Below are 21,925 nucleotides of genomic sequence, written 5' to 3' on the forward strand. Positions count from 1 at the left end.
TGTTGTTTTTTTTGCTAGTGTTCGTGCTCGCAAAGAAAAACGCTGTGCTCGCATGCTCGCAAATGCTCGCAAAGACCATTTGATACCCCTGATGATGTTACCCTTGAGAGTCATTTCTTTCGACTTCAAACGAATCGTGGAAATGAATAAATAATTTCCAGATAGACAAAAGAACAACTCTCTGGAGAGTATCACATGATCTGAAATGGGCAATTTACATACGTAGCTAAAGAGTTCTATAGCCCGTGGATAAAAATTGGCAAAATTACGTACTATTTTGTGAGGAAGCAACTCCCGATCATAATTACTGTATTTCTTGTATATAAAGCTCGCCAAATTTGCTGTTTTCAGTCAACTTTGGAGCAGCTGCGTTATTAAACAATTGGTTCATGCTTAGCGTGCGTATATCGAGTTGTGCGTATATCGAGTTAGTAGTTTGTTCTCTTCAGAAGCCTTTTAATTTCGAGAAAAAAAATCTGTTTTCGTGGTCGATGTCACAAATTTGCGAGGCTCCCCCCCCCCCCCCCCCCCCAACCCGGACAGAATTGTCCAAGAAAATTTCAATGACTATGACTACGGCTATTATGAACACTCCTCGCGTTCGCTTCCAAAACCGCACAGAGAAATTTGGACACTTCCTATCAACAGAAACTCCTTTTCTTCTGCTAGCATATAGTTTTAGGGCTTTAGCGAAACTCTTCGAACCGTAATAATAAAAAATAAGGAATAGGTTATTAGGAAAACAAATACTTAAATTTAATAGTAATTTTCAACGGCATTATTTAGCATGTGGTATAACTCCGAATTTTATCAATTCTCACTCAAACACAAACATATAGATATTGTTCTTAAAAATTAGCCTTAAAGCAAACAGACCATTCTACTTAGGTGCCTTTTTACTGTTGCAAATGGAAATACTACAATTTGCTTGACATTCAATATGTTGCTATGTGATATAAATCGGCTTATCAAAAATTTACCAAAATAATTATTGTGAAAAATTGTGACTTGCAATCGTGAACCACATAGCCAGTTCCTCAGTAGTAGGTTTCATTTGAAACAAACAATTTATTGCTCGCTAAACCCGGTTTCGTTAGAAAAACTACAGCGATCGCCTCATTTCGTGACTTGTAGTGCGTAAACAATTGGCGTTATGTCAGGGCCATTCCGATATTAAAAACGTTTCGTCTGTTTAAGAGAAAGTACTTTCTCGAAACGTCACTTTCGTTGACATTAACAAGTTCTTTTCATTTAAGTTCTTTTAAACAGTCACGTTATGTATCATTGATTATTCGACTCAAACCAATATCACCCCTTTCAAAAATTGTGATTTCAATCATGGACCAATTTTCCAGTTTTTCAATAGTAGGTTTACAATTTATTGCTCGTTTAAGCAAAAGACTTTTAAAATTCGTGTTAGAAGATAAAATGGTCTTCTAGCGTTTTAATCGGTAGGTAAATAGCCACTTGTCATTATTATGAAAAAACAAAACTAAAAGATGTTAGTTTTTAAAGTGCCGAAAACAAATAAAGTTGATTATTGCACGCGAAGGACGACAGTTTGGTCCATAAATTGAATTGTACGAGATAAACGATTTGAAATCGTTCATTTCCCTATGAACTGAGCTGGGAGGAACAACAACCGTAACCAATTAAGGTGAGTTTAGCAATCAATTTTGATGGTAGCGAATATCCTATATGGAAAAAAAGGAGAGAGCCGCAATAGAAACGTTGTCTAGAACCAGTCGGATGCAGTAAACTTTAAGCCCGCCTGTACGCGATGGATGAGAACTAGTCAGTAGATCTGGCAAAACAGGGGTATTACAAACGGTTTTGTTATTACTAATAGCTAGCGTTCTTTCGTGTCGTGGATCGTGAATGATTTCAGTTAAAACTGAGAAAATATTGAGGCAACTTCAGGGTGAGAAGCATGTAGCATGAGAAAAAACGCCTTGCAATTGTCGCGTGCACTTACGGACTAAGTTTGTCCACGCGGCAAATTCTGGGACCTATCGGTTAACATAAAGTAATGTAACCGTTTTTATTTCTTAGCAGTAAAGCAAAAACACTTTCGTTGACATTGACATTCACGTTATGTATCATTGATTATTCGACTCAAAACCAATTTCGCCACCATCCAAAAATTGTGATTTCGTTCATTTCTGTCTAACTGAGCTGGAAGGAACAACAACCGTAACCTATAAAGGTGAGTTTAGCTATCAGTTTTAATGTGAGCGAATATCCCGTATGGAAAAGACGACAGGGCATGAAAACGTTATCTAGAACCAGTCTGATGCAGTAAACTTTAAGCCCGCCTGTACGCGATGGACGAGAACTAGTCAGTAGATCTCGCAAAACAGGGGTATTACAAAAGGTTTTATAATAACTTATAGATAGCATTCTTTCGTGTAGTGGATCGTGAATGATTTCAGTTAAAACTGAGAAAATATTGAGGCAACTTAAGGGCGAGAAGCATGTAGCATGAGAAAAACAACGCCTTGCAATTGTCGGGCGCACTTACGGACTAAGTTCGTCGACGCGGCAATTTCTGGGACATATCGGTTTCGATATTTCATTTCTTGGCAATAAAGCAAAAACATAAGGAACTCTCAGCCCATGCGAAGCTTGCTAAGGGCGTGGAATTACAGTAAGCTTTATTTTGTTTCTGTGGGTTGGAGAGTGGTAGTTTTAAAATAATCAATTAGCCCGCTTCGTTCATTGTGATGTTACAGGGGCGCCTGAAAGATAATGACGTACGGAAAATGTCTTTTTTTTCTTCAGTCAAAAATGTTTCAGTTAGCGCTGTTCCTGCAGAAGACTTCAATAATAAACGTTGAATTCACTTCTTCATCGAATTTCAATATCAGACAGGATTCTCACCCTGGATCAGGACAATCCAAAGTACCTCGTGCTTTCGTCGTTGCATGCTTTAGCGGTCTATCCAAACGTACTTTACACGGTTGTCTTAGTCTCTTTACTATTGTAAATGGAAATATTACATTTTGCTTAACAGTAAATATGTTGCTATATAAATCGGCTTATCAGAAATTTACCAAAATAATTATTGGACTCAAAACCAATATCACCACCCTCCAAAAATTGTGATTTGCCAGTTCGTCAGTAGTAGGTTTCATTTCAAACAAACAATTTATTGCTCGCTAAACCTGGTCTGTTAGAAAAACTTCAGCGATCGTCTTTCATTTCGTGACTTGTAGTGGGTAAGCAATTGGCGCCATGTCAGGGCCATTTCAATATTCAAATCGTTTCGTCTGTTTAAGAGAAAGCACTTTCTCGAAACGTCACTTTCGTTGACATTAACTGTTCTTTTCATTTACTAAGTGTTTTGAAACAGTCACGTTATGTATCATTGATTATTCGACTCAAAACCAATTTCACCACCATCCAAAAATTGTGATTTCGTTCATTTCTGTCTAACTGAGCTGGAAGGAAAAACAACCGTAACCGATAAAGGTGAGTTTAGCTATCAGTTTTGATGTGAGCGAATATCCCGTATGGAAAAGACGACAGGGCATGAAAACGTTGTCTAGAACCAGTCTGATGCAGTAAATTTTAAGCCCGCCTGTACGCGATGGACGAGAACTAGTCAGAAGATCTCGCAAAACAGGGGTATTACAAAAGGTTTCATAATTACTTATAGCTAGCATTCTTTCGTGTAGTACATCGTGAATGATTTCAGTTAACACTGAGAAAATATTGAGGCTACTTCAGGGCGAGAAGCAAATAGCATGAAAAAACAACGCCCTGCAATTGTCGCACGTACGGACTTAGCTTGTCCACGTGGCAATTTCTGGGACATGTCGGTTAACATAAAGTAATGTAACCGTTTTCATTTCTAAGCAATAAAGCTAAAACATAAGGAACTCTCAGCCCATGCGAAGCTTGCTAAGGGCGTGGAATCACAGTAAGCTTTATTTTGTTTCTGTGGGCTGGAGAGTGGTAGTTTTAAAATAATCGATTAACCTGATTCGTTCATTGAGATGTTACAGAGGCGCCTGAAAGATAATGACGTACGGAAAATGTCTTTTTTTCTTCAGTCAAAAATGTTTCAGTTAGCGCTGTTCCTGCAGAAGACTTCAATAATAAACGTTGAATTCACTTCTTCATCGAATTTCAATATCAGACAGGATTCTCACCCTGGATCAGGACAATCCAAAGTACCTCGTGCTTTCGTCGTTGCATGCTTTAGCGGTCTATCCAAACGTACTTTACACGGTTGTCTTAGTCTCTTTACTATTGTAATTGGAAATATTACATTTTGCTTGACAGTAAATATGTTGCTATATAAATCGGCTTATCAGAAATTTACCAAAATAATTATTGGACTCAAAACCAATATCACCACCCTCCAAAAATTGTGATTTGCCAGTTCGTCAGTAGTAGGTTTCATTTCAAACAAACAATTTATTGCTCGCTAAACCTGGTCTGTTAGAAAAACTTCAGCGATCGTCTTTCATTTCGTGACTTGTAGTGGGTAAGTAATTGGCGCTATGTCAGGGCCATTTCAATATTCAAAACGTTTCGTCTGTTTAAGAGAAAGTAGTTTCTTGAAACGTCACTTTCGTTGACATTAACTGTTCTTTTCATTTACTAAGTGTTTTGAAACAGTCACGTTATGTATCATTGATTATTCGACTCAAAACCAATTTCACCACCATCCAAAAATTGTGATTTCGTTCATTTCTGTCTAACTGAGCTGGAAGGAACAACAACCGTAACCGATAAAGGTGAGTTTAGCTATCAGTTTTGATGTGAGCGAATATCCCGTATGGAAAAGACGACAGGGCATAAAAACGTTGTCTAGAACCAGTCTGATGCAGTAAACTTTAAGCCCGCCTGTACGCGATGGACGAGAACTAGTCAGTAGATCTCGCAAAACAGGGGTATTACAAAAGGTTTCATAATTACTTATAGCTAGCGTTCTTTCGTGTAGTGGATCGTGAATGATTTCAGTTAACACTGAGAAAATATTGAGGCTACTTCAGGGCGAGAAGCAAATAGCATGAGAAAAACAACGCCCTGCAATTGTCGCACGCACGGACTAAGCTTGTCCACGTGGCAATTTCTGGGACATATCGGTTAACATAAAGTAATGTAACCGTTTTAGTTTCTTAGCATTAGGCTTAAACATAAGGACCTCTCAGCCCATGCGAAGCTTGCTAAGGGCGTGGAATTACAGTAAGCTTTAATTTGTTTCTGTTGGTTGGAGACTGGTAGTTTTAAAAGAATCGATTAACCTGATTTGTTCATTGAGATGTTACAGAGGCGCGTGAAAGGTAATAACGTACGCAAAATGTCTTTTTTTTTTCTTCGGTCAAAACTGTTTCCGATAGCGCCGTTCCTGCAAATGATGCGGAAAGGAGGCGAAAGACTAAGAGGGATTCCTCGGATTTTGGCGGATTCACCAAACTATACATGTTGGGATTATTTAAAGGGTTTATAAAGTACAATACAGACGCTTTTAGGTTCGTACAATAATATTCTATACCTTTTTCCAAAAATTATTTCCCTCCAGATCCATCAAAATGTTACATTTCACGGCTGCGTTGATTTTGCTGATCTGCGCTGTGCTTCCGTACGGTAAGTTTATTGCCCCCGCAGGGTTTTGGCCCAGAGGCCAAAACCCGAGGAGGCATCATTATGGTCCGCGCGTATATAGAGTATATGATGGTATTACCAGACAGAATCTCGACTTGGCCAAAGTGCGACCGCAAGTAGTATCGGTAGGTGTGATAAAATGCCCGCAAGTAGTATCGGTAGGTGTGCTAAAATTGCCTGTACGGTGATTGGTCAATGATGACGCAAGTAAACGATGATTGGATGACGATGACAACCCAAAGCGTGAGCACGTGCACAGATGACAACAAGTAAACAAACGAAGCTTGTAAAGGTTAATTGCAGTTGGGCCAGAATTTTGAAAAAGATAATTTGAGGTTTTATTCATTTTATTCATTTCACAATGTCTGAAGGCCGAAAGCAATGCAATTGTTGAAAAGACTTCGCGATAATTAACGAAGTAACTCGCAGAGAAGTAAGAAAATCCACATTTTTTTTTACATCTGAGTGGCCGAAGAAGAAATATGTCTAACATACAACACGTACAAACATATCAAGCCATATCTTCAAATTTGTCTGCGATTTACGATAAGAAAGCCTTAGTCCAAAACTGCGATTTACCAAGCGCAAACTACTTGAACGGAGAAAAGCCTTGATCAGTCTATCTCCGGACGAGATTTACAAGAAATTTAAAAAAAGATCTCGAGAAATTGTTTAAGACTCGCGGCAAGCGAAACCGGAAACAAGAAGCGAGCGACTTTTAGAAAGTCAAGCGTTTTCATTGTCAAAGGTGAGAAATTCTTTCGGTATCCTTTCCTTTTAAAAAGTTGATCGTTGTCATGAAGCGTGATTTACGATAAGAAAGCCTTTGTCCAACTGACCGGCACAAACTACTTGAATGGAGAAAACTTCAAAAGTCTTGATCGGTCCACTTCCGGACGAAATTTTAATTTTACAAGATGATATGCGGCATCAAGAAAAGAAATTCAAAAGAGATCTCGAGATGCATTGTGATTATTTAAAACTCGCGGCAGGCGTTTGCTTTGACAGAGGTAAGAAATTCTTTCGACATCCTTTTCTTTCTAAAGATTGATCATTCTCATGTCATTCTTCATGCTCGGGCTCTCAGCCCATATATTTATAAAACAATTGGGCCGGCTCAAATGGTAACTTTAAAACGTTGTGCTGTTTCTAAAGTTTATCCTCGCTGAGATCAAGACTTTACCACAGTGAAGTGAGTTCGATTCGAGCCCGCAAAGCGGCCCATTCAAAGCGACGAAGTCGCGTAAAACGAGCCACGCAAGTCGCGATAGGTCGACCGTCCCGGCGTGTTAAATTAATAAAGACGACGGACTTTTTCTAAAGTCTAGCTTGAGTCTAGCTGAGATCCCCCACCACAGCAAAACATGACAAAATGATGTCAAGATGCTGTTGCGTTCTTGTAATTAAATGATTTACCGTATCATAATTAATAATCACCCAAAATAGAAAATTAATTTCCAATCAAATGTCTGAATTGTAGAAAAGGATGAACAGCAAAGAAAAACCGATAAACATCGTCGAAACTTCGGGGGCAACCTAGTGTCAGCTATTTCTAGTTTTATTATATAAACTGCAGTGACATAGCGAGTGGTGGCAAATCGAGAATCAAAGGCTCTATGAGCAAAGTCGTGAATGTGGTATTATAAACTGATAGCCCAGAATTAGGCAAAATTAATAATTTTAAATGTCTGCTGACAAATGACAATTTTTGTAATTGTCTATGAAATCTGTTAAACGTACGTGATAGTTGAAACATGTTTAAAATTCTAGCTGGTAAGTGATAAATAACCCCATATTCTAACTGAAAACTAACCATCCAGTAGCCCATCCAGTAGTCCAGCTAAGAAGTGAAGATTATTTCAGAGCCTAAAATAATTAATGCTGAGAGAGACACGTATAGTGGTAACAAGATATGAGGTACCTTAAGATGCTGCGAAGCTGGTAATGGAGCTAGGGAATTTTTTTAAAGAAGCCGGGTTTTTTTTTACCAAATTTCACATTTGCTAAAGGGTTCTTTAATTAATAACCAGGTAACTCAGCCATTTTATACAGGACAGTGGTATTATTCGACATGCATTTTTCTCTGTTAAAGAATGACACTGACGGAAGGCAACTAATAAAAGAAACTAACAGATGCCTCATACATGTGACTTCTAAGATTTAAAATTGGCGGGAAACAGTAAAGTCAACATAATTTATTATCAATTAAGAGGCCTGATACATGTAACAATTGAAAACTGCTGCTTATTTCCTTTCCTGGTATCTTAACTTGTAACCAAAAAGTTTACTTTACCCCTTTACATGCCTCGAAAATCAACAATGCATTTTAATCGGCCTTATTAATTCATTTTTAAATAATCTCTATACATTGCCAGCCATCCTGCATAGATTTGGTGGCCATGTTGGATTAAAGGATCTGAACGGGACTGGGACGAGCAGGCGCCAAAGATGGACGCACGTTTTTAAGCTCGCTCCATCGAGAGGCAAAATGCTCGAAAATGTAAAGGATAGTTGAGTATGTCAAAACAGAGAAGAAAAAAACGAAAGAAGTTAAGTAGTTCCTCAAGTTTAGAAGGCTCTTCAATGAACCAAGACGAAGTACCTGGCCCGCAAATGGAGTCCGAAGACAGTATCGACGAGGCGCCATCACTGGCCGATGTGTGGAAAGTTCTCACGGAAATCAAATCAAACACAGAGAAGTTAGTAAATGATGTGGACTCGTTAAAGGTAAATTATAAAGAGCTGCAAGAAAATTTAGCTTCCACTAAGGCCCAAGTAGATATTCTGGTGAAAGAAAACAAGGGCTTAAAATCCAAAGTAAAATCACTCGAAGTTGACCTGTCGAAGTCCAAGGAATATTCGAAAGAAATGGAGCAAAGATTGGACGATATCGAAGCAAGACACGACGACTTAGAACAGTACACTCGAAAATTTAATCTAGTGATACATGGGATCTCCGAAAGGGAAGATGAAGATAATGTGGAGAATGTTATTGAACTGGGAAAACTTTTGAATGTGAACTTAACGCGAGGCGACATTGACATCGTTCATAGAATGAACACAAAATTTAAGAACAAACCCCGTCCAATTATTGTCCGTTTTGCAAGTTACAACGCCAAGAACAAGTTATATAAAGCCAGATTGTATCTTAGAAATGTGACCTCGCAAGACCTAGGACCGGGCAAGATTTACATTAATGAGAATTTAACATCATGGAGAGCTGATCTTTTCAAAGAGGTAAGAAAAGTTAGAAAAAAATACCACAACGGCAAGGCTTGGACTATAGATGGGAAAATTTTTTTCAAAGCGGAATTCACTTCCAAAGCTCAAAGGATTGACTCTTATGAAGATCTAAAGGCTTTATAATTCTAAAACGATGTAAACAATCTTCAGCCTTGTCAGTTTTGCATACTTAAATACATCAAACTGTTGACCTCTCTTGTAAGCACTTGGGATTTCGGGGCTTAGATAGCCGGTTAGTTTTGTTAATTCCCAGAAGTGAGAAGTCGAATTTTTCTTTTGTTGTTGGTGTTATTTAGCTGTGCCAAAACTTTTTTGTTGAGCTAGTTAGGTATTGTTCTGTTTTTGCTAATTAATCTTTAACTTTAATCTGTTTTGCATTTTTTCCCTTAATTGTGCAGTGTTTAGAATCAGTGTACTGCAGTGTCATCGCTAGTCTAATTGTTAGTTAATTGCTTTATTTCTTTTTTTTTTTTTTTTCTCAGAATAATTATTAGATAAGGTGTTAGCTTTTTGTTTTTGTTTTTTCGTCTCTTTTTATGCATTGTTTTACAGCTTTGGGGTCATGCATTTCTTTATCAATACAGTTTATACAATCAACTTTTTCACACAGCAATGGCAAGTAAATTAAAAATTATCTCGCTAAATGTGCGAGGTATAAGAAATCCAAACAAAAGGAGAGCAATATTTTGTTATTTAAAACAGCAAAAAGCTACTATTTTTTGCCTACAGGAAACATATTCGCAACCGGATGATGAGAAAATATGGCAGGCGGAATGGGGCGGAAAAATTTTCTTTTGCCACGGAACTGCACATTCCAAGGGCGTATGTATTCTATTGAATCCAAATTCATCCTCTAACTTCGACGTCGTTCAATCGGATCAACAAGGCAGAATTCTGATTTCAAAACTTAAAATTTTCGAAGAAACATTTTTCATTGTAAATATTTATGCACCAACTGATTATCGAGAACAAAACGAATTTATAAAGAATTTAAGTGAACTTCTCGTGAGAAAAACGGATACCTCCAGGTTAATTATCGCGGGTGATTGGAATTGTACACTTTCTAAAGCAGATAAAAGTGGTGGTGTAGTTTGGAAATCCACAAACTACAGAGACGCTGTAAGCAACCTTATGAACGAATTGAATCTCATCGATATCTATCGAAAATTGCACCCATACACAAGATCCTTTACCTACGAATCCAAAACTAATAAATTGAAATCGAGAATAGATTTCATCCTTGTCTCCCGTCCGATCTCTATTGAAGTCCAAACAGCTGAGATTCGAATGTCAGTTGCACCAGATCACAAGGCTACCTTTTTAAAGATTAACATTAGAAACGAGCTCAACAGAGGTCCGGGTACGTGGAAATTCAACAATTCTCTGCTAGAAGATGATGATTTTAAAGAACGTATTGCATTTTTTTATCCCCAGATACACGAGAAATACACCGATGTTAAAGATAAACAACTATTGTGGGAATTAATTAAAATGGAATTACGAATGAAAACAATTAAATATTCCAAAGAAAAAAGATTGGAACTTAGAAAAAGGGAATCAACACTTCAAAAAGAAATACAAGACCTTGACTATAAAATTTGTAATACGGATTTTGAAACTTTAGATCGAAACATTTTTGTGGAGTATGAGGCCGCCAAAGAAGAATTGAAAAAGATATATGAACACAAAGGGAAAGAGGCTATCTTTAGATCTAAAGTGAAATGGTTGGAACAGGGAGAAAAACCCACAAAATACTTTTTTAACTTGGAAAAGACGAATTATGAAAAAAAGCTTATACGCGAGGTGAAATTAGAGAATGGGGGTAAAACAACACAACCAAAACAGATTGAGAAAGAACTGGAAAAATTTTATAGTAATATGTACACATCCAAAAACAATCTTAATAGTGAACCTCTAGGTGAAAATAAGAGTTTTGAGTCTTTTGTTGAAGGTATTGAAATCCCTCAACTGAATGCCGAGGAACGAGATTCACTAGAATATGATTTTACATTTGAGGAATTAAAAGAGGCGCTGGGCTCTTTCTCGGACAACAAAACCCCTGGTGAGGATGGATTCACTAAGGAATTTTATGAGTCTTTCTATGATCTCATTTGGAGAGATCTGTTGAATTCTTATAATGCAGCTTTTCAAAGCGGGTCCCTATCTATTTCTCAAAGGAGGGGAATAATAACGTTAATACCAAAAGCTGATGGGGATCTGTCTGAACTTTCCAACTGGCGTCCAATATCTTTACTTAATATCGATTATAAAATTCTGACTAAAGCATTGGCAAAAAGAATAGAACAATTCCTACCAAAATTAATTAATTCAGATCAAACCGGATTTGTTAAGGGAAGGTACATAGGCCAGAACATAAGACTTTTAAGTGATGTAATGGAATATCTAAATGCTAACAAGACCTCGGGACTCCTTCTTTTTATAGATTTTGAGAAGGCCTTTGATAGCCTTAAATGGGATTTTATTGTTAAAGCCCTGAACGTTTTCAATTTTGGCCCAAATGTTAAACGGTGGATTTCAATTTTTTATAACGGTGTGCAAAGCGCAGTAATAAATGGTGGATTTTTGACCAATTATTTTAATATATCTAGAGGAGTTCGTCAAGGTTGTCCGCTAAGTCCTCTTTTATTCATCCTTGCTGCGGAACTGCTAGCAGCAAAGATACGCCAAGAACCAAACTGCAGGGGCCTGTCCCTCCCAGATGACCAGGAGGTCAAAATATCACAGTTTGCTGACGACACTACTATAATAACGAAAAGTGTTGAATCTCTCAAACCCTATTTACAGATCTTGGATTGTTTTGGAATAATCTCTGGATTAAAATTAAATAAGAAGAAAACTAAAGCTATGTGGATCGGTTCTATGAAAGACAGCAATTTGAAAGTACTTGACTTTAAAACAACTAAAGAACCTATTAAAGTTCTTGGAATCCATCTATCCTACAACAAAAACAAATGTACTGAGGAAAACTTTTATGTCAAGATCAACAAAATGAAAACAAAATTAAATTTATGGCTTTCAAGAGACCTCACGATATATGGTAAGTCTTTATTGGCGAAAGCTTTAGGTATATCACAGCTAGTGTACGCAGCATCGATGCTGACCGTTCCAGAATCGGTTATCAAGACTGTACAAGAGAATCTGTTCGCATTTCTATGGAAAAACAGGAAAGACAAAATAAAAAGATTGGTTATGTATCAACCAATAGCAAAAGGAGGAATCAATTTTGTTAATTTTTGCACGGTCGTTAAATCTTTACGCTTGGCTTGGATTGGTAGATTACTAGGCGAGTCTGACGATAAATGGAAGGTAATCCCCAATTACTACCTTCGAAATTATGGTGGTTTATTATTTCTCCTTAAATGCAATTATGATGTAAAATCCTTGAAAACAGGTCTACCCCTCTTTTATCGAGAACTTCTTCAGTATTTTCAGGATCTCAAAAATACAACAAACATCTTTCCAAATGGCGAACTCATTCTTTGGAATAACAATTTGATAACTATAGACAATGCAACCCTGTTTTGGAAATCATGGTTTGAACGCGGAATCGTGTCAGTAAAGGATGTGTTAAACTCTGAGGGCAAATTTTTATCGTACGAAGAGTTTAGCAACAAATTTAACATCACCACAAATTATTTGCACTACTTTCAGCTAATTTCAGCCATTCCATCGGAGTTGAAAAGGAGAGCAGCTCAAACTTCTATACCTGCAGCTGATCTTTCCTCGACCTCCGCATCCATTCTTTCAAACAAAACTTCAATTAATCTGGCTGAAGCACGTTGCAAAAATTATTACCAATTGTTCAACAACCATGATCCTATTGTCCCGAGTGGTGTAAAAAAGTGGCAGAGTAAATTCCCTGAAAAACTTGGTGAATGGACTAGAAGTTTTCAAGATATATATCGCTTCACAAAGGACAATAAACTTCGTCAATTTTGTTTTCGTTTTCTGCATAGAACAATTGTAACGAAGAAAGAACTCAAACTATATCACCTAGCCGAAGACGATAAATGTATATATTGTTTTAATGCGGATTCAATAGAACATACGTTTATCGACTGCAAGGAATCTGTAAAACTTTATTTACAAATTATATCATGGTTCAATCATCGTCAAGGTACTGAGGTAACACTCTCAAAAGAGCAAATTGCTTTTCATGACACAGGTCACGCGACTAATGTGCTTTCGGAACCCATAAAACGCAGGCTAGATTTGCTCATCATCTTGGTCAAATACTATATCTATTCTTCAAAATATCTTCAGAAAGAAATGTCTCTAGATGAACTCGCCAATAAACTAATGGTACAATGGAAACTAGAAAGATGTGCTCAAACGTAAAGCTGTTTTAAATAATAATAATAATAATACAAGGTCACTGTAGCGAATTTATTTAAAAAAGAAATTGCTCTCAATAACGAAGTGTATTTTTTTTAAAAAAAACCCGTAATACTATAAGTTAATGCATGGACTCTTTTTTGTACTTTTGTCGTGTTTTTTTTTTTATCATGTAAAAGAAAAGTAACATTGTATAACATTGTATAATCTCCAATAGTGTATTTAATTGTAAGTAATGTACGTGTTTTTAAGTGTATCAATAAAGTGTGTTTATCTTCCAAAAAAAAAAAAAATTAAAGGATCTGAACCTTAAAGCCTGTTTATCTTTTACTCTTTGTTTTCAGCAGTCCATAACAATAACTTCCAAATATTTTATTTTTCAAGCTGTACAGTCTGCTAAAAGTCAATTTATAGAGAAAAGTATTCACTGTTTGTGAAATGAGAGTAAATTTGAAATAAAATTCTTTTTCTGAAAGTCTAACTGCTGATCATGTGTTTCATACAAGTTACTACAGGATGTTCATTCCAGTCCACACCTCTTGACAGCCTAGCCTCATGCAGAGTGATGTGCTGTATTGCAGGATATTGTTTTGGTGAATCTGTAAATTAATTCAAAATTCTATGTGCCTTGTTAAAATAAATCTGTAGGACAACACGTATAAAAATCGGTCCGCGATGCGTACGTGTGGGGGCTTGATAATTTCAAATTTGATTCTTCTTTTTTGTGAATTCATTTAGTACATTCAATTACTTTAAGGCTGCTATTTATTGCGGCAAATAATCTTGGCGATTTTTAGCAAATCGCCAAATTTAGTAGCCACAGTAATTTCTACTCGCGAAATTTACCCTGTTTTGCAGTTTAAGCAAGATCAAAAAACAAGATCAATGAGCTCTTCGAGCCACGACTGAATTTTTTGCCAAGTTTAAAAGTTTAGTTTTCATTCCTTGAAAATTTATGAGCAGCAGGTGATTGAAACATTGATAGCGGAATGTCTATTACATTGATATAAGATATTTTCACCTTATTTTATAAGTATGTTAGAGTGGCGCACTCGGGTAGGCATCTGACTGGTAAACGATAGGTCACGAGAGGTCCCGAGTTCGAACCCCAGAGGAGACAATTTTTTTTCCTTTTTTTTTCTTTTTTAACCAGTAGCACTAAAATGGTTTGTTTATTATATCGCTCCGTAGGTATGCATTGAAGAATAATTTACATATATCAGAACATATGGCAGTATAGACTGATTCAAGTACAAATGTATTAAATTGTGCTGATTCATCTGAAAAGCTCTTCCTTTTGTTCCGAACAAGCAGTCACGCACTCGATTTTAGCCAACGCTCTGGTTTCTAGATAGATCCATCGTTAATGAAGCTTGTGTAAAACCCGATTTAGTTTTCGAATATTCCTACATGTACGACGCTAGCTCGACATATACGAAAGAGATCGATCATTACATCGCTTTTCGTAAGCGTAAAAGCTCCTCTTGAATTGATGTGCAACCTGCACAGACTTCCAGCCAAACGAAATGTTGGCTACTATGACTTCGTGAGCTGCTGTAATGACGAGCAACTACAGGAACAGCTGAAATCAAAGAAACCACACGAAACGACACGCCAAAATCCAATCTGGTCTACTCGACACGCACCGCCGACCTCATCCCCAGGCTCTCTCGCAGAAGACCACGTGACGCAAGCAAACCCACGCACAAATAAATAAATAAATAAATAAATAAATAAATCCCTCAGTCGATGCCAATGTGGAGGCTTTGCCCCCACAACAAACCATCTAAGTGTAAGCAATTTGTTATAAATCAGCATGGTATGCAACCAGGTTCCTTTTCGGCTGAGATAACTGCATGCATTTATTGGGGGGGGGGGGGGGGGGGGGGGGGGGGGAAGGGGTGAGGCATGAGACATGTACATAAATCAACCTTAAGGTTACTATTGTTATATTAATGATTTTTGAGTTAAATATGTCTTGGTCAAATTTCAAGTACCTCCCTGGTACCCTCTTCCGACCCTAACGGAACACACACTTAAACATGGTCGAGTTGAAAAAATCATTAACAAATGGATACTGGTAACTTTGTTAGTTTTGTTCTTTCAGGCAATGCAATTCATATCTGCGTACTTTCAAAATAAGCTATTGATCGGCGTGTAAGCTCCTTGCTCCCTCGGCCATCGTTTCCGTTGCAATATTGTGTGTAAATGTGGATTCGAGCACTGGTCTCGCTAGAAAAATTCCTTCCATAAAGAAAAAAATATTCGTGTTCTCCTGATGTACATCCACAAACTTCCATTACATCTCGCGAAACCATCCCTTCCTCCACGTTCATCCGCCATTTTGAACTTAATTTAAACTTAATATAAAATTGCCAGGTTACCAAATTTAATTGACTACCATCTCCAGCAGACCGCTAAAAGTCGTTCATTGCATTCACGACTTAAAAATGGTATCACACGTGTGGATAAAAATGATATCCACACGTGTGATATCATTTTTGACCAATCAGCTCGCAGTTTGCCGTGTTTCAATGCTCAATAAGCCAAATTTTATCGATATTAAGTCGAAACATTTTCGGATCTTCCTCGGTAAACTTCGGTAATCTTCGGAAAACTTCGGATCTTTTCGGAAAACTTCGAAAAATGTTCGGAATCATTCGTACAACCTTCGTAAATCTTCGGAAAATGGTCAGAAATCTTTGGAAAATCGTCAAAAACATCGTAATTATGATATATGAAATTTATCTTCTCGTGTTCAAAACCGATATCTCAGCTATCGATTTAAACACTCGAAGATAAATTTGATATTTCCGCGCAACCATGTATTATCCTCTATGTCTCCTTATACGAAGGTATGTACATCTAATGTTATAAGTTTTAGCGATGCCTTGGACTTTTCAGTTAAACACCAAATGACACAAATATGCATGAGCACAATTAAAAGGTTCCTCAGAGCGGAGGTTTTAACTGTCAAATCATGGAAAAAGGCTGTTTTCTTGAAAGTAACGAGTGAAGGGTTGTACCTTTTTTCACAGAAAACCCCAATGTTCCAATACACTTCCCACATGGAGACAAATTGCTCACAATAACATGTTTGCGCGAAACATCCGCCATCTTGTTTTTATCTCGCGCGAAAACCACGCACGTCAAAACGCCTTAGTTTGAGCCAGTCGACTCTGTCATGTGAATACAGAACGAACTTCATTCTGGACCGAGTTTCGTTTCGGAATGAAAATCACTCCGGAATCATGTAAACAGGCCCTTAGAAACACAGCGGTTATGTGACCCAGTAATAAGTTGTCAAAAGTACAGTTCTAATACTATGATGATGTGTTTGTTGGATAGGGAAACCATGTCCACCTGGAAAAGAGACAGATGATCCTCAAGGCCGTTGTTGTGTTTTTCCATTCGTGTATAGGGGAGTGTCTTACGATCGCTGCACCTGGATCAATAATAATAAGTTGTGGTGTTCGCTTGATGCCGTCTACGCTGGACAATGGGCTAACTGCGGTGAGCTCTGCTCTATATTTAATACCTTAAAGTTACTATTGTTAGCGGCTACTAATTTTAGCGAGTTGGGCAAAAATCGCTAAATTAAGCAGCCGCTGAAAAATAGTAACCTTAACCCTACTCAAACCGGGGGGGGGGGGGGGGGCTTTTGAGGCCCGCGCTGACTTTGAACTTTTAAAACTTTTTTAACATTTAACCAAACGCTGCCAAACTTTTTGAGTTTTCCTAAAATTTATCTGGCAACAATTTGGTAGGGCTGGATGATGTGTCAGGAACTTGACATCACCATGGCAACGGCATTTTGACAGGCACGTTTTCCCAAATTTGTAATTTTGCGTGTTTCTGTTAATAAAAATCAACTTAAATGAAATCATTTTTACATTTTTACGGATTTAAAGCACATTTTTATTTATTTTGAGTACTTTGCAGTGATTTTGGGTGGTTTTTTGGCATTTCTGAAATAACCTTAACCCTATTCAAACCGGGGGGGTGGGGGCTTTTGAGGCCCGCGCTGACGTTGAACTTTTAAAACTTTTTTAAGATTTAACCAAACGCTGCCAAACTTTTTGAGTTTTCCTAAAATTTATCTGGTTACAATTTGGTAGGGGTGGATGATGTGTCAGGAACTTGACATCACCATGGCAACGGCATTTTGACAGGCATGTTTTCCCAAATTTGTAATTTTGCGTGTTTCTGTTAATAAAAATCAACTTAAATGGAATTATTTTTACATTTTTACGGATTTAAAGCACATTTTTATTTATTTTGAGTACTTTGCAGTGATTTTGGGTGGTTTTTTGGCATTTTGGAAAAATTTTGAAATCCAAGATGGCGGATCCAAGATGGCGGCTGGTTTGACATCATGATGTAATTGTCACGTGATGTGACGTCTCTATCCCACGTGACATATATCAAAAGAAAGAGTTTCGGACATACAATACATCCGAAGCCCCCCCCCCCGGTCTGAGAAGGTCCAAAAAAGCCCGGTCTGAATAGGGTTAAGGTATTCCTTTCCAGAACATGCGCCATCTTGTTTTGATCTTGCGCGAAAACCACGCACGTGAAAACGCCTACGGTTGAGCCGATCGACGCTGTCACTGTATCTGTTTACATGATACCAAGACGAAATTCAAGTCATTCCGGAATGAGTCCATTCCGGCTTTCATTCCGGAATGAAATTTTCGTTCTGACATGACTTTTCATTCTGGTAGCGTGTAAACACAAAACGAATTTAGTTCCGAGATGAAAAAGCATCTCATGAAACCGCATACGGAGTCCACAGTTTGAACTCAGAGCGAAAAAACGTAAAAGCATTTACTGTTTAGCCCAAAGAGGCAGCCCTATGGCCAAATTGCTCACAATTAAACAAGTTTGCGCCAAACATGCGCCATCTTGTTTTTATCTCGCGCGAAAACCACGCACGTCAAAACGCCTTAGGTTGAGCCGGTCTTCTCTGTCATGTGAATGTAGAACGAACTTCATTCTGGAAGGAGTTTCGTTCCGGAATGAAAATCACTCCGGAATCATGTAAACAGGCCCTTAGAAGCACAGCGGTTATGTGACCCAGTAATAAGGTGTCAAAAGTACAGTTCTAATACTATGATGATGTGTTTGTTGGATAGGGAAATGTCCACCTGGAAAGAATACAGATGATCCGCAAGGCCGTTGTTGTGTTTTTCCATTCTCGTATGGAAGCTATTTTTACTATTCCTGCACCAAGACTAATCATAATAAGTTTTGGTGTTCGCTTGATTATCGGTACGCTGGACAATGGGCTAACTGTGGTGAGCTCTGCTCTATTTTTAATATTCTTTTCTTCTAAAAAGTGAGATAAAAGTACTTTTTAGTGAGAACACAGGCAACCCAAGCTAAGACTCGATTTATTAGGGTTTGTATGGGAATGAAACAATTTTTTTTACGATATATAAATTTGAAAGTTTTATGGATAAAATTGACTTACACTGTTGCTGTGTCGTGTTCTTTCTTGTTAGCCAGCGCCTCGAGCCAATTTAAAGTGATTTGGACGAGTAATTGCTTTGTGAAGTTTTGAACACGTGTGCCTTATTAAATACATCCCCAAGGCTGGAAACTATTTTCGACAGCATCTCATTCGAAGCGAAATATCTTTCGTGAAATTGGTCAAATCGCTACGTAATTTCCACCACCGTAATATCCGGTATTTTCTCTTTCCTATCGTTGTCCCTTTAATTTGGTTCCGAGTGCTGTAGTGAAGCGTAGAAAATTCCTCCAAAGTGCGATTTTTGCTTTTCTTGTTATGCGCGGCCCATCAAATCACACACAAAATAGCACCAGGGCGACAAAATCGACCGCAGTGGTGGAAGGTCATGGAGGTATTGTCACTCTCCAAAATACGCAGTGGGACCCGCAGATTTTTATTTCAGGTAGAAAATCGACCTCTCCGCGCTCTCTCTCTCCTGCTCTCTGAGCAATCATGAAAGTGAACCATCGTGATCGCTCATGTGATCTTAACGTCGTCTGGCACCTCTTTAAAGTTGACTTTTGATAACCAGTCACGCAATGTTTGATTCCAAATTTAAACTTGCTTTTTGATCAGGGGTTTCTGCTTAAATGCAACGGACGGTAACAAAGAACCTTTTACACCGTCGAAATTGCGCAATTTACAGGACTGCGCATTTTACAAATTGATGTTGCGCATTTTGCAAGATACTGCGTTGCACAGTTTAAAAAATATTGTGCTGTGTTGTGCTGAGCTACGCAGTTTAAAACAAGCCAGAGTAAACGAAAAAGAGCTGCGCCTTTTCTTACATAAAAAGGGTTAAAAAGAGAGAGCGAGTTTTCTTACGACTGCGAAATTTCGTTACGTGTGATACAAAATCAATACACCAATGTAATGAAAATTTGGCCTAAATACAATGGTGGCCAATGGTTAGCGCGCTCGACTCCGAGTCGAACGGCCCGGGTTCGAGTCCTTGCCGGGGCGCTGCGTTGTGTTCTTGGGCAAGACACTACTCTCACAGTGCTTCTCTCCACCCAGGTGTATAAATGGATACCGGCGAATTTACTGTTGGGGGGTAAATCCCTGTGATGGACTGGCATCCCAACCAGGGGGGAGTAGCAATACTCTCAGTCGCTTAATGCTACGGCTGTATGGGCCACTTGGCTCGGACACAGACTTTACCTTTCATATTTCAATCTATCTTTATAGAATTTCTTCATCATGGCAACACTTAAGTTTCAAAACATCAGAACAAAATGTTCTCACTACATCTAAATCGGCACCTTAGTTCCTCGTGGATTCAGCGAACGCTGTTACTTTGAACTGAAATACAGTATTAGATGACATAGAAAGTAGGATGATTCGAGCTCCTTTTTTATGAAACCTCCACTTCGATGACAAACGTTTTAATACAAAAAATGGTTTTTCGTGCATTCACAGCAGATCAGTCTTGCAAGGACAGGGACGAGGCCGCGTGCCAATATTGGTCAAGTAACTGCAGCTTGAGCAGTCATCTGAGAGAAATTTGCAAAAAGACCTGTAACCAGTGTTAATCATTACAAGGTAAGATCTGTTAAAAAGATAACAAACCCCGGGTAGGGGGGGGGGGGGTTACTACCTTACATACGCTTTATGGGTATGTGCCGCGCGATGGGGTCCCATTTTTAAGGGATGGCGTCATCGCTTATTGCCATCGCACGACGGGTTTTTTTATTCTGTTTTCTGTCGCAATCGAACAGAAATCAAGTTTATCTTAACAAGAAATCGCCGCGTAGAACACAAAAGCAAAATACTCCCGTGCAGTTAGAATGAAACACTACAATGTATAAACGAAAGAGATTTATTATAAATGATGAGATCTATTAGATTTAGCAGACAGAAATTTCTAATTCTTATAATATGAAGAATTGAAGGGCTGTGAGCAAGAGACCGTTTGACCTTTCTTTAAAAGCTTGCTCGCGCGTATAGTGTGTCTTTCATCAGATGTCACACTATAATATAACGTAATCTCAACATAAGACAACATAGGGAAATCTAAAAAAAAAGTTAAAAATATAAAATAAAATATAACTGTTCAAGTGAGCAAATCTACAAAGAAAATGTATTAATTGCTTCCTTTGCCTCTGAATATATAAGTACTGTATTTATTTAAATTCAATCAGATCCTAACTATGCTATATACAATCACTTACATTGCTTCTTATGTTTGAAAAATGTAAGCTGCAGTTGGAAAACAGTCTTTGTCACGCACAAGGGGTCAGCTACTTTTATTTACGATACGTTTTTGACAAATTTACTCAAAACTATGTAAGACCTCTTGTGAAACGTCATCGCTTCTGCATGCATTGCGTGCCATTTATTGACCTTCTGGCCTTTTAGTTTGAGATGGGGTTGCTAAATGAGGAAAAGGTACGCCAAATTAATATCTTTCTGCTTAACAAAATCAGTTAGTTTTGAAATGTGCGAAAATAAATAGCAGCTGCTGTTGTATTGTAAAGGAATTTAAAACGAAAAACGTCCTCTTCATTTCGCTTCTGAGATGGGGTATATAATTTAAATCTTGAGTCTAAGATGGGGTAACAAATTTGGGTATCTAGACCTCAGCGGAGAATCCCACGCAAACTTTTCCAAGTGTCCCCCAACCCCCCCCCCCCCCCTTCCTTGGTGATTTTTACACTGATTCCTCGGTTTCCAGTGAAAAACAAATAATAACCGTAATAGTCTCTTCTCTGCCACAGCACATACACCTTATTCCAAAAACATCAAAGACCTATTTTCCTTCTAGCGCGACATTCAACTGTATACGTTTGCTCTGCAAGTTTTCGCAGTTGCCTTGAGGAAAACTATTGAATAAAACGGAAATATTGGCAAAACCATTTCTAATGTTTTTGTAGTTAGTTTGCAGCTCATATACCAATAGCGAAACCTGGCAAATGAACATACTTGTCAAAATATAGTGAATAAAAACTTAATAAGTACCGTGTGATGAATCCAATTGAGCTTATTAGTAGCGCACAACCTCACCCTAACCTAAAGTGGCAATTCTACGAAGCAAAGCTTTCACCAGTGAAACAAATACTCAACGACAAAACACCATCCTATGTTTCTAGTATGCTAAGTTTTAGAAAGTTCTCTCGGTCACTACGTTCCAGTGGCCAAGAACTGCTAACTGAGCCCATGGCTAAACTCAAGACCTACGGAGACCGGGCGTTCAGCTCA

The 21,925-nt window shown here is 38.0% G+C and overlaps 2 protein-coding genes across 6 annotated transcripts in view; one reads left to right on the forward strand and one right to left on the reverse strand.

Moving 5' to 3' along the window:
* Positions 1 to 21,925, reverse strand: part of LOC144642705 (epididymal sperm-binding protein 1-like) — a 211,799-nt gene that overhangs the window by 126,047 nt on the left and 63,827 nt on the right. The gene's annotated exons all lie outside the window — the stretch shown is intronic.
* Positions 1,548 to 21,925, forward strand: part of LOC144642704 (epididymal sperm-binding protein 1-like) — a 52,878-nt gene continuing 32,500 nt past the window's right edge. Inside the window, exons 1-3 of one of the 3 annotated variants that reach the window (XM_078501741.1) lie at positions 1,548 to 1,657; positions 5,534 to 5,598; positions 16,564 to 16,728. In XM_078501741.1, the coding sequence (XP_078357867.1) occupies positions 5,544 to 5,598; positions 16,564 to 16,728 (220 nt within the window). In that variant the 5' untranslated portion in view covers positions 1,548 to 1,657; positions 5,534 to 5,543. Of the gene's footprint in view, positions 1,658 to 4,651; positions 4,746 to 5,533; positions 5,599 to 16,563; positions 16,729 to 21,925 lie in introns of those variants that run through there. The other 2 variants (XM_078501742.1, XM_078501745.1) reach the window with 2 other exon arrangements.

The sequence above is a fragment of the Oculina patagonica genome, chromosome 2 (genome assembly GCF_052425735.1).
Source record: "Oculina patagonica isolate OP01 chromosome 2, crgOcupat, whole genome shotgun sequence".
In the NCBI taxonomy this organism is placed as follows: Eukaryota; Metazoa; Cnidaria; class Anthozoa; order Scleractinia; family Oculinidae; genus Oculina; species Oculina patagonica.